Genomic DNA, 17,305 nt, shown 5'->3' with positions numbered 1-17,305 from the left:
TAAAATTCATATTAATAAACTTAAAGTTCACATAGATGATTACTTTTGATGATGAAGTCTGAGAAGCATTTGTAGAGGTATTAGTGTTATTCTTTGAAGATTATCGTCCAATACCCTGTAAAATAAATGTTCAGGTGCTGTAGCATAAAGTTCATATAAATAAGCATAAAGTTCAAACAAATGATTACTTTTGATGATAAAGTCTGAGAAGCATTTATTGAATTATAAGTATTTTCCCTTGATGTAGTTTGAGCATCATTTCTGGTACTTTTGTCTTCTTACTTGCAACTTGAACACCCTAAAAATATTATAAAAAAATTAATAATAGAATACTATTACAATTAGAAAGTATTTTAAAAATTACCATTGATGATTGCCCATTCGTCTGTTTTGGAAGGACATTAAGACTTGAATCTTTTGTTATTGGGTGTGAGTAAGTCAAAGGATCACCATCATCATCTAAAACCTGCAATATAAAACACAAATATAGCTATGTTCATATCCCATATAAATATATTCACTTAACTACACAAAATATTCATAAAAGTACCCGAAAAACCTTTTGAGCATTAGCTTTAACTCCATCCTTGTATTTATCTACTTTTTTCTTCCACCCCTTGGTCTTATTACAAGCTTTTTCAACAGTGCTCTTTGGCCTAGCATTTTTTTCACCCTTTTTCCTAATTACTTTCGGTTTTTGAATAGGTTGTGCATCATTTTCAACCTCTTGAACCTCCTCCATCATCAAAATCTATTGGCCCCCTAACACTCTCAACCTTCTCCCTTAACATTTCAAATGTATATTCATGAGCTCGTGCTTCAAGATGATCTTGGCAAGATGTAACAAGTTGAACAAACTTTCTTAACATTTAAGCTCTCTAAATAGAAAAAGAAATCACATTCTCTTGAACAACGACTTCATCAACAACATGACTACACATAGCAGTTTTGGTTCATCTCTTAACAATATATTCTTCGGGTATCTTTTGAACACAATGAATGTTGTAAATACGAAGAGAATGTGAACACAATAAACCCATTTCACTCCAATACTTACATGTACAGTTGATTACCCTAGTGAATTTATTTAACACAATCTCATGCCTAATAATATCTTTATTAGGCCTCCATACCAAGTAACTAATTGTCTAATCATTTTCATACTTTCTCTCTTGAGAACAAGAAATAGCTTTCGAAAATTGATCTTCAAACACAATATAAACCGAAATTGTGTAAGCCTCTCTAGCATGAATAAGAAGACTTACATTAGCAACTGCCAAATGACGATAACCTATCAAAAACTGAAAGTCCTGTTTACTTTCCTTACTCCTCCACTCAGCCACAACATCAAGAAAAGTCTTGTAAAAATCGCACAAACCATTCGTCTTCCTCAATCTATGAGAACCGAACGGTTTGTTGTTTCACTCCTTTAGGAACTCAAAACTCCAAAAAAATATTCTATAGAATAGGCTGGACACCATCTTTCTTTGATCGAGTACAAATGAGTTAACCAATCATTATCATACAATTGTACTTGTTCATCATCCTAGTATAAGAAAGTTCACTTTAATAAACATCATATTCATATACTACATCATTATGTTCATAATAGATAATATTTTATGTATAACAGTGAACAAAAACATATATATAATCAAATTACATATATTCATAAAATAATCCACGAACTTCATAATATATTTAAATATGTTCATAAAAATGTTTAAAACATTCATAAGAATAACAACAAACAAAACAACCAGCATACATGTTCATACTAAACCAACAAATTCATAAAAACGCATATTCATAAAATAAACCTATAACTTCATAAAATATCTAATTATGATCATAAACAAAAATAAACATGTTCATATAAATAACAATGAGCAACAGCAAAATAAAAGATAAATATATTAAGCAAACATAGGTTCATGTTTTAATATCAAAAATTCATTATTTCATGAAGAAAGTTCATAATGTTGTACCTTTGCCAATAATGTTCGAATTTTGCAGCAGTTTCACAATACTTGAGCAGATAATAAAAAAGATCAGTGAACCCCTTCAAAGCTCTGATTTTATCGATATTTGTTTTTGAGTTCTCCCCAAGGTGCCATGTACACAAACGATGTTTAGAATTTGGGAAAATTTCTCTTATACCCCCTGCAATAGAAATTGCTTGGTCTACATTATAGTAATCGGATGATGCCCACCACCCACTGATCTCATGAAATACTCAAACAACCATATGAAACTACTTGTTTCTCATCTAAAAGAAATCCCATACCAAACATGACATTGTTACAATGGTGATTCATGCCAACAAAAGGGGCACAGATCATGCCATACTTGTTTGTTCTATAAGTAGTGTCAAAAACCATCAAGTCACCAAAGTGTTCATAATCCCTTTTCATTCTTCCATCTCTCCAAAAAACACTAGTAAGGGAATTTCCTTCATCTACCTCAAACTCATAATAGCTAGAAATCAGCTTCCTTTGCTTGCCTTTTGAGCAAAATACTTGATCAATTGATTACAATCCGAGCCATCAAGTCTATTAGCCTTTTCAGTAGTCAAAGCATTGTATATATCCTTTCGAGTACACCCAAGATTCGGCGAACCACCAACTTCTTTGGACAAAAGACGTAGTGAATCAGTTACCAACACCACTTGCCTTCATTACACTTATGACCTTCAATTGATCTTTATTCACTTTTCTTTGAGACCTTAACAAATGTTTCCTGTCAATTGGTATAAAAGGAAAATGAGTAAAGGGAACACACGGAACCCTAAAAAGATAAAAACCCTAAAAATAACACCGCGACACGGCAGTGAACACCGTGACACGGTGCCAGGCACCGTCAGACGGGGGAAAATCCCATGACGCGGGGAAAATTAGAGTGACGCGGGACATATTTGACCTACGGGAAGTGAAAACGCGTGAAGGGTTTACGCGGAAAAGACACGAGAAAATTACATGACACGACATACGTACCATGACACGGAAGTGTCCACCATGGCACGGTACAGTACACCGTGTCAAGGTATGGGAAAATTCGAAAATTACACGGAAAAAGCACCGTGACACGGTGAGAAATACTGTGTCACGGCAGTAGGTACCGTGTCACGGCAAGAGGTACCGTGCCACGGTGGATTTTCACGCGAAAAAGCTTCGAAAATAGCACCATGACACGATGTAAACTACTGTGTCACGGCACCAGGCACCGTGCCACATCATCAGTTTCCGTGACACGGTGCTTTTATATTGTGCGCGGTAATTCCAATTTTTTACCCATTTTTAAAATCATCATAACATTTTATCCGTAACTTTGAATAAGGCATATAATATATCATTGGAAATATTATCAAATCTACTTTCAAACACAATTAGAATCAGGTCAAAATGTTTTGTAGATTTTAAGATATGGCCGTTTTAGTGGAAGGGTGTCGGTTTTGGGCCGAGTTTAATGTTTTGCTCATATCGTTTTTGTTATAGCTCGGAATTGGGCTTATGATATATGGTTAGAAAGCTTATTTCAAGGACTATCTAACCAAATAATAATTGGATGAAAATTATAAGAACAAAAAATCAGTTTCTCTCGGTTTTGCGATGTGGACACGAAAAGTGGATAACAAGTTATGGTTTAGGGAAATGAGCTAGGAAAGGGATTGTTTTATGAAATTTATTGGATAGAACATGGATTTAAGCACTCCAAAGATTAAATACTCAACCCGACCAATAATGGCGGTGAAAGGTGTTCATCATCGGGTTTGTTTTTGGGGAGACATTTTTAGGTGTTTACAGTACCTTACCTACTATACCATGTGCACAGTCGGAATGAACTGAGGGACTGGGCTCTTCATGTCATTTTATACAACTTTAGGATGGACTTCTTTGCGTGGATTGAGAAGGACATGACTGTGTACTTCGACGGCTTTCCACTTCTATTCAAGGAAGATTAGGGGGTGGCTTGTATGTGGGGTAGTAGGTGGTATTTTTTTGCTTATGGTGGCAGTAGGTTTTTGGGTTGTTAAAGGATGATCTAGGTTGACTTTTGTCATTGTCATAGCTTAGAATGTAAGTAGGTTGGGTGAATGTGACATTCATGATGTTTTTTTTGGTACGTCACTGCTATGACAATGTAGGAGCTACCTTATTTTGATTAGGCTTTATTTAGTGATCTAGGTTGATGGAATTGTATGTAATTCAATTCAATGAAGCCTAATGTAGGATCTTTTGTAATGAACAAGTTGTTGGTTTATATTAATGAAGCCTAATGTAGGATCTTTTGTAATGAACAAGTTATATTAATGAATATGAATGTTATTATTCTGTTTACACTGGTGTTCCTTAATCTATTTAGCATTTAGTTATTATTGTATGTTTGATTTGATTTATGATTATGATGTTCATCTATTTTATTTGGTTGTAAATTTGTGTACTTAGTTGATTTCGCCATTGTTAAGGAAGTTAAAAGCTGTCCATTCTTTATGATTGTCAGATTATGGAATTAAAAGCTTGTTTGATTGTACATCATGGTGGTCAATGGCAAATAGGTTTTGATTCATTTTACCTAGGGGGAAAAATAAAAGTGTTTGAGGATATTCCTGAAACTATGGATGCTAAGTATGTGAAAAATTTAATAGATGGTTTGGGGTACGATGACATTGCTAAGGTCCATTTCTTAGATCATAGGAACAATTTTAACTCTGGGATTAGGTACCTAGGCTTTGAGAAAAATATATGTGATCCATTCTTGACTCTACTTCTACAATACAAGCTCATTTATATATGTATATATATATATATATATATATATATATATATATATATATATATATATATATATATATATATATATATATATATATATATATATATATATATATATATATGTATATATGTATATATATATATATATATATATGTATATATATATATATATATGTATATATATATATATATATATATATATATATATATATATATATATATATATATATATATATACAGAGCATGAGGAACCTAGCACCCCTTTATTTCAGAATATAGGGAGAATATATATGAATGAGCTTGTACTGTAGAAGTAGAGTCAAGAATGGATCACATATATTGACAAGTTCATGCAATTTAGCTCCTTCAGTTGGTTCTTACACCTACTAGCTGCTGATGTAGAAATAGAAGAAGGAGCATCGTATACATTCATGTCACATTAGCAAAAAGGCTTGGTTTCTGCAATTGCAGAGGTTTTTCCACAAGCTAAGAACAGGGTATGTGCAAGACATGTCTACTGCAACTTTAGGGGGGTGTTTGGGGGTAGCTTAGAGTTTAGAAAGCAATTTTGGAAAATTTCCAAGTCCACTATCGAGAATTATTTTCTGGCAAAATTACAAGTCGTGAGGGAGCTTTCAAATGATGTTGTAGAGGATTTGTTGAAAAGAAATTATAAAAAAGGTGCAGGGCTTTCTACACACCGATGTCATGTTGTGATAGTGTAGACAGCAACATAAGTGAAGTTTTAAATGCATACATACTGAAATGGAGACATAAGCCTATAATCAGCATGTTAAAAGACATTAGAGAGAGCTTAATGGACATATTTACACAAGAAAAGAGACATGATCAAGAAAGGGATCTCAGTTTATGTCCTAGAATCCAACAGCAACTAGAGAAGCATAAAATATGTGCCAGGGGTTGGAATGCATTCTAGGATGGTAGTTTTTTTCTATGGAGTGCGGGATGGGGCAACTCAAACTAAATATGTTGTTAATTTGGTGGAGAGAACCTACTACTATAATGCATGGTAAGTTAGTGGCATACCATGCAAACATGCTGTGGTGGCCATTTGGAATAAATTGGACCAACCAGAGCAATATGTGAATGATTTTTTCAGAAAACACACATATGCAAAGGCTTATGATCACCTACTTGAGCCTCTAAATGGTCCACAAGAATGGCCTACTACAGAGAACAGTGTCACTACTCATGAGATAAAAAAAGGTGCATAACAGATCTAAGACAAATAGAAGGGCTTCAGCTGGTGTAGACACCTAAAAATGTCTCCCCAAAACCAAACTCGATGATGAACAACCTTTCACCGCCATTATTGGTCGGGTCAAGTATTTAATCTCGAGAGTGCATAAAAGCCATATTTAGTCTAACATATTCAGTCAACAAATCAGTCAAACCATTTATTCAAACTCATTCCAACTCATATCCTAGCCCAAACCCTTTTTAATCTATTTCTAATAAATAATAATAACCCTAGGCTTGAAATTAATCTGGAATAGCTGAAACGGCGCATAAAATATCACATACTTAATTATTAAGCAAAAAATAAAGTGAATCTAGACAGATTTCAGGAAAAGGCATTTGTCGTGTCACGACAGATATGCCGCTTGACGACATTACTACCGTGTCACGGTATTCTGTGCCGTGTCACGGTATACGGTGCCGTGTCACTGTACACATGCCATGACGTGGTATTTTCCTAGGGTTTCTCCGCGGCGCCTTTTCACTTCTACAGTTTTGTGCTTTACCCCCCACATTTTCTCTATAAATACAAGGCTGATTTCCCAGTTTCGGGGCACCCACAATCATTCTATTATCTCTTTAGCCTAACATTAGCCTCCCTATTCTCTTACAATACTTCCCCTAGGCACTCCAAGGAGTCCATACTTGACCCGAAGTTCCATACTTAAACCAAGGCGTGAAAGGTAGAATTGACTGAGGGTTTGGACCAAATCAACTTTACTTTCTTTTAATTTAATTTTAATTTTGAAGTTACTAACAATTTATTCATGATGTAGCAATTTAAAGAAGCGCAGAACGTGAGTAATTAATTCACTTAATTACTCTTATTTTTATTCTTGTTGCTAGTATCATGATTAGGGTTATTATTATTATTTTATTTGACTAACAATATTAATGTTAAATTGCTTCCAATGTTGATGTTTACTCTATTATATTTATTGATCGCCATATTGCATATTAAAGGGAATATATAATTGATTATCACGCCTAATAAGATAATTTGGACAACCAGTTTAGGTTCCTTTTAATCTTATTGTTGGGTTTCGGTGAGTCCGACCCACCGCGGAAGGAAACCCGACCCCAACACCAAACTCACAATAATTATAACCATAATGCATAATTAAAATAAACACAAGAATAAGTAAGAGATTATTACCTTTATAGCGTGCTTCGCTCACTTAATTGAGCTCTTACTTCGAAAGCTCTTAGCCCCGCTCACACGAGGACCTCCAACGAAGTCCATCCGCAACGCGAGCACCGAACTCGGTCTATTGCCTTGGAGTCAACAAGGCCCGACCTCAAAACCCGAGTAATTAGTGTTCAAAGGTTTTCACACTGTGATGCCTTTTTCAACACTTACTCAAGTGAAGAATCCCAACACCCAAGGTTGGTATTTATAGGCAAAGGCTCTCAAAATTCCCATCGTATTTCCATGTGGGGGATTTTGATTTTATTCATTTTATTTTAAATCTAAAATAAAATAAATAAGCAAGCTACTAATAAATCAACAAGTGTCAAGCTCATATGAGGGGTTAGGTGAGGACCATTTGGAGAAGAGGGGGACCAAACTTGCTCCCCACTCCTCTCCTAAAAACCGCCACCTCACACCTCTCACCCTCTCTTGCTAGCCGCCACATGGCAGCCCCACTTGGGCACCAAGGCACCCCAAGTGGGCTGCCATGGCTTGGTGCCACCCTTCGGCCAGCAGGACCAACACTTGCGTGCGGGCTGCTGCAGCCGTGAGCTGCTGCTAGCAATTTGGTGCTTGTGGCATGGCTGCTGCCTAGCAGTGCCAGCCCAGCAAGCTTTCTTGCTGCTTGCTGCTGGGCGTGGCGCGCAATGTCGTAGCTCGCCTTGGCTGGCCCTGTGCGCCAGCACGCACGTACTGCTAGCAGTGCTAGTACGCTAGCGCGCTTCTAGCTAGCTAGCATTGCTAGCTTGTGCTGCTGCTAGCGTTGGTGCGCTAGCATGCACCAGCCAGCCTAGGCTCGGCTTGGTGCGCTTGCTAGCCACCTTTCTAGGCTATAATGCCCCTAGCACTCGGTTTGCTCGGGGCATTCCAATACTAGAGGTATTTTGGGAATTTGTTGATTTATTAGTTTTCTCGTCTCGTCTTTTATTATTATCGACTCGACTTTTGTCGCTCCAAGCTCGAATTTCCGACCTCTAAATATTAATTACTCGGGCGACTCATTAATTCCTTCCGAATTTATTCGTCGCTTCGGTTCGCTAGTTGCTTGGGTGTGACCCGAAGGGTTCAGTCAAGATTAAGCTGTACTATCAATTATACATTAATATTACTGATCGGAAGCGGCCTTCACCCAAGCATTCCAATCACTTAACCTCACTAAATAATTAGCTTTCTAATAATTCTGAACCCTCTATCGGAATAATACAATTGTTCGAAGGACACCATTCCTTTCAATCTCCCACTTGTCCTTCCGGACAAGTGCGCATTTAGTGTATAGCCTTTTTCCTATGTCACTTTATGTCTCTTCATGAACTATAAGGTAAGATTTATTCATCATCCTTATTTTTTCTAGAAGTGTTTCTCGATCCCGAGTCCAACTGTCAATAAACAGATAATTTCTAAAATCCATCCGAGTACGGCCATGCATTTTACAGTCTCGCTCTTCGAGAGGCCTTGTAAACAACAAAGACATCTTCCCTATTTTTAGTAGGGGGACATTCCCAATCTTGTAATGTAGCTTCTCTTACTAAGAGGACCTAGCCGCCTGAGTGTTGCCGTTATAATCCCCTATTACGGCAGACGTTTGACAACATCAAAGCAGACTAGTACTCAAACAAGGGAACTCACAATACTCATGGTCGAGGAAATAGGTTCCGATAGCCATAATGAGAAGTATACTTATGACGATTTTTAATCTCTTAAAGTATTCTCATAGGTCGATCCAGTATGGTTCTAAACCAATACCAGTGCAAATGATTTATGACAATCATGTCCTTGTAGCACAAGAAACGATGCTATAAATCAAACTACACACTAATCTCAAATGGTCATTAATCGTCCATCGTTTAAATGACCTCGATTAGGGATAATTTTCGATTATAATATTCAATGTTCACTTAATAAGTGTTTGCTTACCAAGACTGGTCTTGATACCCTATTTTGAATATTCTAAGAATCGAATGGACTCATTATTTAATCCTAAACCACAATTAAATAGCAACCGGAGCAATAAAATATTTGCATGAAATATTACTCCAAAAACTTGAATGGTTTTTCTTAGTGTCTTACATTAAATGTTCAAAATTAACTAAAACACTAAACGGGAAAATCAAAGCCAGTCTCCTACGTGCCTGATTCCCATTGCCTCAACGTGCTTGTTGAGCTTCACTTGAGGCAAAGGTTTAGTAAGTGGATTGGCTACATTGTCATCTGTTCCAACTTTGCAAATTCTGATTTCACCTTCTGATTTCCATTCTCAAATCATGTGAAACCGCCGCTTGACATGGTTGACCTTCTGATGTTCCCTTGGCTCTTTGGCCTGAGCAATAGCTCCATTGTTGTCATAATAGAGGGCTATTGGACCCTTGATTGAGGGTACAACATCAAGTTCACCAACGAACTTACGAATCCAAACAAACTCCTTAGTTGCTTCAGCAGCTGCTAAGTATTCGGCTTCAGTTGTAGAATCTGCAGTTGTGCTCTGCTTGGCATTCTTTCAACTAAACGCTCCTCCATTTAGACATAACACATATCCAGATTGCGATTTGAAATCGTCTCTGTCTGTTTGGAAGCTCGCGTCGGTATAACCTTCAACAACTAATTCCTCTGAACCACCATACACCAGGAATTTATCCTTGTTCCTTTTCAGGTACTTTAGGATATTCTTGGCCGTAGTCCAATGGGCCTCTCCTGGGTCTGATTGGTAACGGCTCATAGCACTCAAGGCATACGATACATCTGGCCTACTACATATCATGGCATACATGATCGATCCAATAAGCGAAGCATATGGAATCTGATTCATTCTCACCCGCTCATCAGGTGTTTGTGGACACTGCTTCTTGCTTAGGGTTATGCCATGTGACATTGGCATGTGACCTCTCTTGGCCTCCTCCATGCCAAATTGAGCAAGTACCTTATCAATATAAGTATTTTGACTCAATCCAATCATCCTTTTCGATCTAACCCTATAGATCTTGATGCCTAGTATGTACTGAGCCTCTCCCAAGTCTTTCATTGAGAAACACTTTCCAAGCAAGGCCTTTACAGACTCTAACAACGAAATTTTGTTTCCAATGAGCAATATGTCATCGACATATAAGACTAGGAAGGTGATGTCACTCCCACTGACCTTCTTGTAAACACAAGATTCATCTGGATTCTTGATAAAACCAAACTTACTGATGGCTTCATCGAATCGCAGATTTCAACTCCTGCTTGCTTGCTTTAGCCCATAAATGGACTTCTTAAGCTTACAAACTTTCCCAGCATTATTTTGGTCGACAAAACCTTCAGGTTGTGTCATATACACAGTTTCTTCCAAAATACCATTTAGGAAGGCGGTTTTGACGTCCATCAGCCATATTTCATAATTGTAATATGCAGCAATCACTCACCCTCTCTTGCTAGCCACCATTTAGGAAGGCGGTTTTGACGTCCATCTTCCAAAAACCGCCACCTCACACCTCTCACCCTCTCTTGTTAGCCACCACATGGCAGCCCCACTTGGGCACCAAGTCACCCCAAGTGGGCTGCCATGGCTTGGTGCCACCCTTCATGCCCAGCACTTGCGTGCGAGCTGCTGCAACCGTGGGCTGCTGCTAGCAATTTGGTGCTTGCGGCATGGCTGCTGCCTAGCAGTGCCAGCCCAGCAAGGTTGCTTGCTGCTTGCTGCTGGGCGTGGCGCACCATGCCGCAGCTCGCCTTGGCTGGCCCTGCGCGCCAGCACGCACGCACTGCTACCAGTGCTAGCACGCTAGCGCGCTGCTAGCTAGCTAGCATTGCTAGCTTGTGATGCTGCTAGCGTTGGTGCGCTAGTACGCACCAGCCAGCCTAGGCTCGACTTGGTGCGCTTGCTAGCCACCTTGCTAGGCTATATGCCCCTAGCACTCGGTCTGCTCGGGGCATTCCGATGCTAGGGGTATTTTGGGAATTTGTTGATTTATTAGTTTTTCTCGTCTTGTCTTTTATTATTATCGACTCGACTTTCGACGCTCCAAGCTCGAATTTCCGACGTCTATATATTAATTACTCGGGCAACTCATTAATTCCTTCTGATCGTCGCTTCGGTTCGCTAGTTGCTTGGGTGTGACCCGAAGGGTTCAGTCAAGATTAAGCTGTAATATCAATTATACATTAATATTACTTATCAAAAGCGGCCTCCACCCAGGCATTCCGATCACTTGACCTCACTGAATAATTAGCTTTCTAATAATTCCGAACCCTCTATCGGAATAATACACTTGTTTGAAGGACATCATTCCTTTCACTTGTTGTTTAATTCAAGTGATCACAATATTTTAGAATTATGTGTTGCATTAACATTCAACCAATTTAGCTTAATATTAGTTTGAAGCAAATTGAATCTTTGTTTGTATGATGCCTTTGAGATCGCAAGAATTACTTTTCACAATAAGATTCGAGTAGTAGCCAATACAGGTGAATGTGACTCCATGACTCATTTCGTACCATCATCCTCGATCCTCCTTTCGTGGTTTTGAACAATATGGAGTAAGTAATCTCATGGATTATGAATGGGGTGTAACATTCACGGGTCAATCGTTGTTGCCTATCGGTGTCCCTTATTCGTGGTTGCCTTAAATGATCCGTGAACGGTTTACAAGTTCCTTAAAAACTTGTTGGCGGCTCCTTACTTTGCTTTGTCCCTAATCGTGTACCTAATCTTATAATGTCAATTTCCACTTCCTATGATTGCCAAGCATATTCACAACATGCTTTACGTAGGCGCACTTTGAATGGCGCCTACCGTAGGAAGCTAAGGAAGAAAGGAGGCAAAATAACATGTAGCTTGTGTGGGGTTCCTAGCCACAACAATGCAACATGTAGGAATGCAACAAGGGAAAGTTCTAGTGGTCCTAACACCACTACTGCCCCCTTAACTGATCTTGCTCTTGCAGTCCCAATGCACAACAGAGGTGGGGGTGTATACACCTACCCTAATGACTATCAAAGACAAGCAACTGTAAGTATTTGCTATTGTCCTAAATTGCTTTATTTTTATGCTCCATTATTGTACTTATATAATTTTTTTTGTCACTTTTTTAAGCCAATTACTCAACCAATTCCAACAACTTCTAGAGGAGGAGCTGCATTTTACTTTGATTATGCAGGGGAGTAGACCATATATTCTTTCTCTCAGGAATATCCTCTGTCACAAACACAACTAGAAGCAATATCTCAATCAACACAAACAATATCAACACAATCATTACAGAACTTAGCTAGGGCAAAGCAAGTGCAAATTAGAGACAAGAGCAAATGAAGTAACTTGATTTATTTTATTAATAATGATAAAGGTGTTTTTAATTACCTTTTTTCACTCTTTTTAATTTTCTATGTCTGTTTTGTTGTTGTAAAAAAAATGATAAAGGTCTTACATTCTACCATTAGTAATATAATTACATTTAGTTGCCCTGCTTCCTAATAACATACCAAGCAAGTAAAAATGTAGCAATTTCAAAAATAACTCACACTTAAAAGATACCCTTGATTTTTTTCATTTTCAGCATAACACACTCTGAGGTCATCTTTCTTGCATATGTGTTTGCTTCATTAACCCTCTTCTTCAGCTCTTGAACTTCTAGACAACATTCTTTCGTCTTCAAGTAGCCCTAGGATGACCTCCCTCTGCCACTCTGTCTGATCTTCATCATCAATCCACTTAAAAATACTTGTAGCTCCTTCTGTTGGTCTTAGCATGCTAAAAATCTCCTGCCTAGATTATATCTTGTCCATGACCTTATTCTTGTCAGAGGTAACCCACAATGACACCTCCTTCCATTACCTTTAGAACCTCTACTGTAAGAAGATATCCTACAAAAAACAGAAAACATACATTATTTATCTGAAAATAAAGTTACTAGAATGAATACTAATTGCAAAATTACACTTTTGTTTTGCAGGTACCTTGACTTGAGTTCTTAATGCAATGGAAGAAATTTTTTGAAGGAGCCAGATTTTTTTAATGATCAACAGCATTTTTGTGAAGAACTTCTATCATTTATAAAGTCTTTTTAAATTGTTAACCGCTAGTTATTTGATACTGCAAAAATTTGTGCTCAATTGCTGTTAAATTGTTGATGTATTAATGGCTGAAGTCCCTAAACTATTTGCCTAGTCATCGTCCCTGAAGTTTTGCTCAATTGCTTACTCATCGTCCCTGAACTTTTTTGCTGACTCATAGTCCCTAAACTTTTGCTGACTAGGCAAGGTCCCTCAAATTTTTGGCCAGGAACACCAAGTGTGGTGGTTGAGGGACCAAAAGTGCACAAATGAAAGTTGAGGGACTAAAAGTGCACAAATACGAAAGTTCAGGGACCGTATTTATTCTTAACTCCATATAATTTCATCTTAATTGTGTTTTGATTATTTTATTATTTTTTTACACCCTCAAATATCTTCTTTAAAAAGCGTTTAAAATGTGGTCAAAATGTTATGTTTCAAATAATATGAAATGGATGAAAAATTAATATAGGATTCGTTGGCACATTAGTGCTACTTTTATAGTTTTTTTTAGTAGTATTGGTCGTTTTTAGGGCTATTTTTACAAAAGTTACATTGTCCTCTATTATGCTGCGTTTCTTATATTCTTTATATTTCAGGTGATTTTATGATGATTTGGATGCTTTCGGAGTATTAAACTCACTTGTTAAGTAATTAACATTACTACAAGTGGAAGATATAAATATACTATACTTTGGTACAATTTATAAACTTGGAACTAATCTAGAGCTAAATAATGTGATGGATGTGCTAAGTTTAAGAACAATTCTCCGCCTGTAAACAAGCTTTGTCAAGATGCATGTTGTAAAGTGAAATGTTGGTGCCTATAGAATTTTGCGGGATTGGAATGGATTGTTGCATTTTATCTCCTTCATGTGGGCTATTTGGTTATCTCGCAATCACAAGGTGTGTCGTAATGCGGTTTATTCTCTGGCAAAAACTTTTTACCTTACTGGTGATTGGGTTTCTAGGGGTATTGTGACTTCTACTTTCTCTCAGTAACAATACCTTCTTCAACAATCTCGACTCTCTTCTCCCAGGTCTTTTACTGCCGGTTGCTTGAAAGGGTCTGCAACTGATACTTTGGATTTTTGTCCTTTGCTGGATGGAGCTTGGAATGTTCAAGATAATACAACAGGTACATGTTGGGTTTTAAGGGAAATTCATTTGGATTGGATTTTAGGAGGAGGCTCGAGGGCTTGTCAGACGTCCTCTATGCTTCAAGTTGAGCTTCAAGCTTGCTTATGGGCCTTGCGTGTTGTATATCATAGGGGTTTTGTTCGGCTCCTTAATTATATGGATTGTGCGCAGTTGCCTTCTCTTCTTTGTCATTTGTGTTCGGATAATATTTCTTGTCTTTGGTTATTAACGACAATTAGGGAAGTTCTTCAAAACATGTCAATTTGCAGGATTAGCAAAGTTCCTTGCTTGTGGATATCTCCGGCTCATTGACTAGCAGTTCAGGCTTGTCATCACCAGTTTCTTTCTTGGTACTTTTAAGTGTTTGTGATTTTTAGTTTCTAGTTCTCTTTGTCGAAAAAATAAAAATTGAAATGTTATCCATTCACTCGATCTCAAACTAATGTTGTATTGAGAGGGGAAAAAGTAACTTTTGAGTGACACTATGTAATAAATTTAACCCTTTGACAAGAGATAGTTTCAAGAATTAAGAATAAAAACCTTAAAGCAACTAGTTGTGATTGTATACTATATGTATGACTATGCATGAACTCAAAAATGCAATGAATATACGACATGTCATTGTCCTACAATTGGATTTGAAGAACGCATTCTTAATTATTGCATGGAAATTTATAAGAAATTATATACCATAAATTGCTACCAGGCTGTGAGAAGTATGGATTCAGGTGTTAGAATATATGTCAATATATTTTGATAATATTGTATATAATTAGTTTGGTAATTGTATATATCTTTGCCTAGTTTGTAGCTAGTTAGTTTACTAGTTTATCTCTTGTAATTGTGTATTTATACTCAAGCTTAATTAATGAGAAAGGAAATGATCATAATCTTTCATGGTATTAGATTAAGGGTTTCGATCCTCGACCTTTTTTTCCCTATCATTCGGCCCATCCTTCTTCCTTTTCTTCTTCTTTCGCTGCACAATCTTTATGGCTGATTCCACAAAATACCACCCAGCCTTGACTATCTCCAATGTGAAGTCTCTTATTCTAATCACGTTGGATGCCGACCATGGGATGTATCACTCGTGGGCTGCACTTTTCAAAGTGCTTTGTAGGGTTCATGATCCTCTCAATCATATCATTCCTTCTACGGAGGCGAAGGAACTCGCAGCATATGAGGCCTCCAAAGCTGCAGACCTTGCTTTTTGGAAGCGCTTAGATGTTGTGGTCCTCAATTGGATTTACGGTTCCATTTCTACTGATCTCCTCACAGCTATTCTCCTCAAGGATGACACTGCTGAGGGTGCTTGGGCTTGTCTTGAGTCCATGTTCCAGGATAACAAAACATCAAGAGCGTCCCATCTCGAACAAAAACTTGTTAACCTTGACTTTAAGAATTTCTCATCCATTGACGTCTATTGTAATCACATCAAATCCCTTGCCGATAGTCTTGCGGATGTTGATGCTTCGATTCCCGATGCCCGTCTCATTCTCAAAATGACAGCCGATCTTCCCGAAGCATATGCAGGTATAGTGGATTTCATTCAAAACCAGGAACCTTTACCTTCTTTTGAAAGTTGTCGTTCTCGCCTGAAATTAGCCGAGAGGACCATCACAAACCGCTGGGCTACGGAGGGTGGGTCCACTAGCCGACCACCGACGGCTCTCATCTCATCCACCAGTAGTCAACAGCACTCGGATTCTTCTGTGAATTCCTCACGGTCGAACAACAAAGGAAGCAAGCAAAAGAAGTCTAATTTTAAGACATTTGGTAAGCCCTGCAACTCTAGACCAGCCCAGCAACAGTCCGGCCCATCTAATGGGCAGCATTGGCAATTCCAGCAAGGCCCGTATTCTTGGCCTGCATCCTGGAATCCGCGGCTAGCCTAGTGGCCTAATCCACCTTGTCCGTATCCGGATCAGTCTTAGGCTTCGAGGCCTGTTGCCCCTTCTTCCAGCTCATGGCCAGGTGGGCCTGGCATCTTGGGTCAACGCCCATAAGCGTACAGTGCTACCAATGCTCCAAATCCTTCCCCTACGGATATTGAAGCCGCAATGCACATGCTTGCAAATTTGTCCCAGCCGGATAACAATTATTATATGGATACTGGAGCAACATCTCATATGGCGGCCGATCAAGGTATTCTTTCCTCCTATGTTAATTTGAGCATTAAAAATCATAACATTGTTGTTGGTAGTGGTGATTTTGTTTCAAGTATTGGTCATGGTAGTGCTACTTTGCGCTCCCCGTACCCTCCCTTTACCTTAAACAATGTTTGCATGCTCCCAAAATAATAAAGAACTTGATCTCAGTCCGTAAATTCACAACTGACAATATGGTTTCCATTGACTTTGATCCTTATGGGTTTTCTATGAATGATTTACAGACGAGGGCCAAACTAATGAGATGTGACAATACCGGTGACCTCTATCAAATATTTTCCAATAATCAAGCCAACTCTTCAGTCTAACATTCAAATTTTACTGCTCTTATTCTTCAGATCTTTGGCATAATCGATTAGGACATCCTGGAGATACTGTTCTTAGATCTTTAAGTATTCAAAAATTAATTGAATGTAATAAGGCTTGTAACTCTTTTTGTTCTTCGTGTCCTCTAGGGAAACACGTTAAATTACATTTTTTTTTAATTTTATGTCCCACACTGCTTTGACTTTTTATATTATTCATAGTGATCTTTTGACTTCTCCTATTACAAGTTCTTCTGGTCATTGTTATTATATGTTGTTTCTTGATGACTACAGAAAATTATTATGGACTTATCCTATTGCAAAGAAATCTCAGGTCAAACATCTTTTTCAATCTTTTCATAAGATAGTTCAAAATCAATTTGAACGTGACATTAAGACTTTTCAATGTGATAATGGCATCGAGTATGTTAACGGTACTCTTAAATA

The 17,305-nt window shown here is 37.9% G+C and overlaps 1 protein-coding gene across 1 annotated transcript; it reads left to right on the top strand.

Annotated features, from left to right (window-relative positions):
* The first annotated feature begins 15,377 nt into the window (after window positions 1-15,377).
* On the top strand, window positions 15,378-16,280 carry LOC145577803 (uncharacterized). Its single transcript, XM_081635242.1, has one exon. The coding sequence runs from the start codon at window positions 15,378-15,380 to the stop codon at window positions 16,278-16,280; it is 903 nt and encodes a 300-aa protein (XP_081491368.1).
* Window positions 16,281-17,305: the final 1,025 nt, after the last annotated feature.

The sequence above is a fragment of the Chenopodium album genome, chromosome 14, assembly GCF_948465745.1.
Source record: "Chenopodium album chromosome 14, dcCheAlbu1.1, whole genome shotgun sequence".
In the NCBI taxonomy this organism is placed as follows: domain Eukaryota; kingdom Viridiplantae; phylum Streptophyta; class Magnoliopsida; order Caryophyllales; family Amaranthaceae; genus Chenopodium; species Chenopodium album.
The sequence above is the reverse complement of the archived record's forward strand: the minus strand, read 5'-3'. Positions and strand labels throughout refer to the sequence as shown.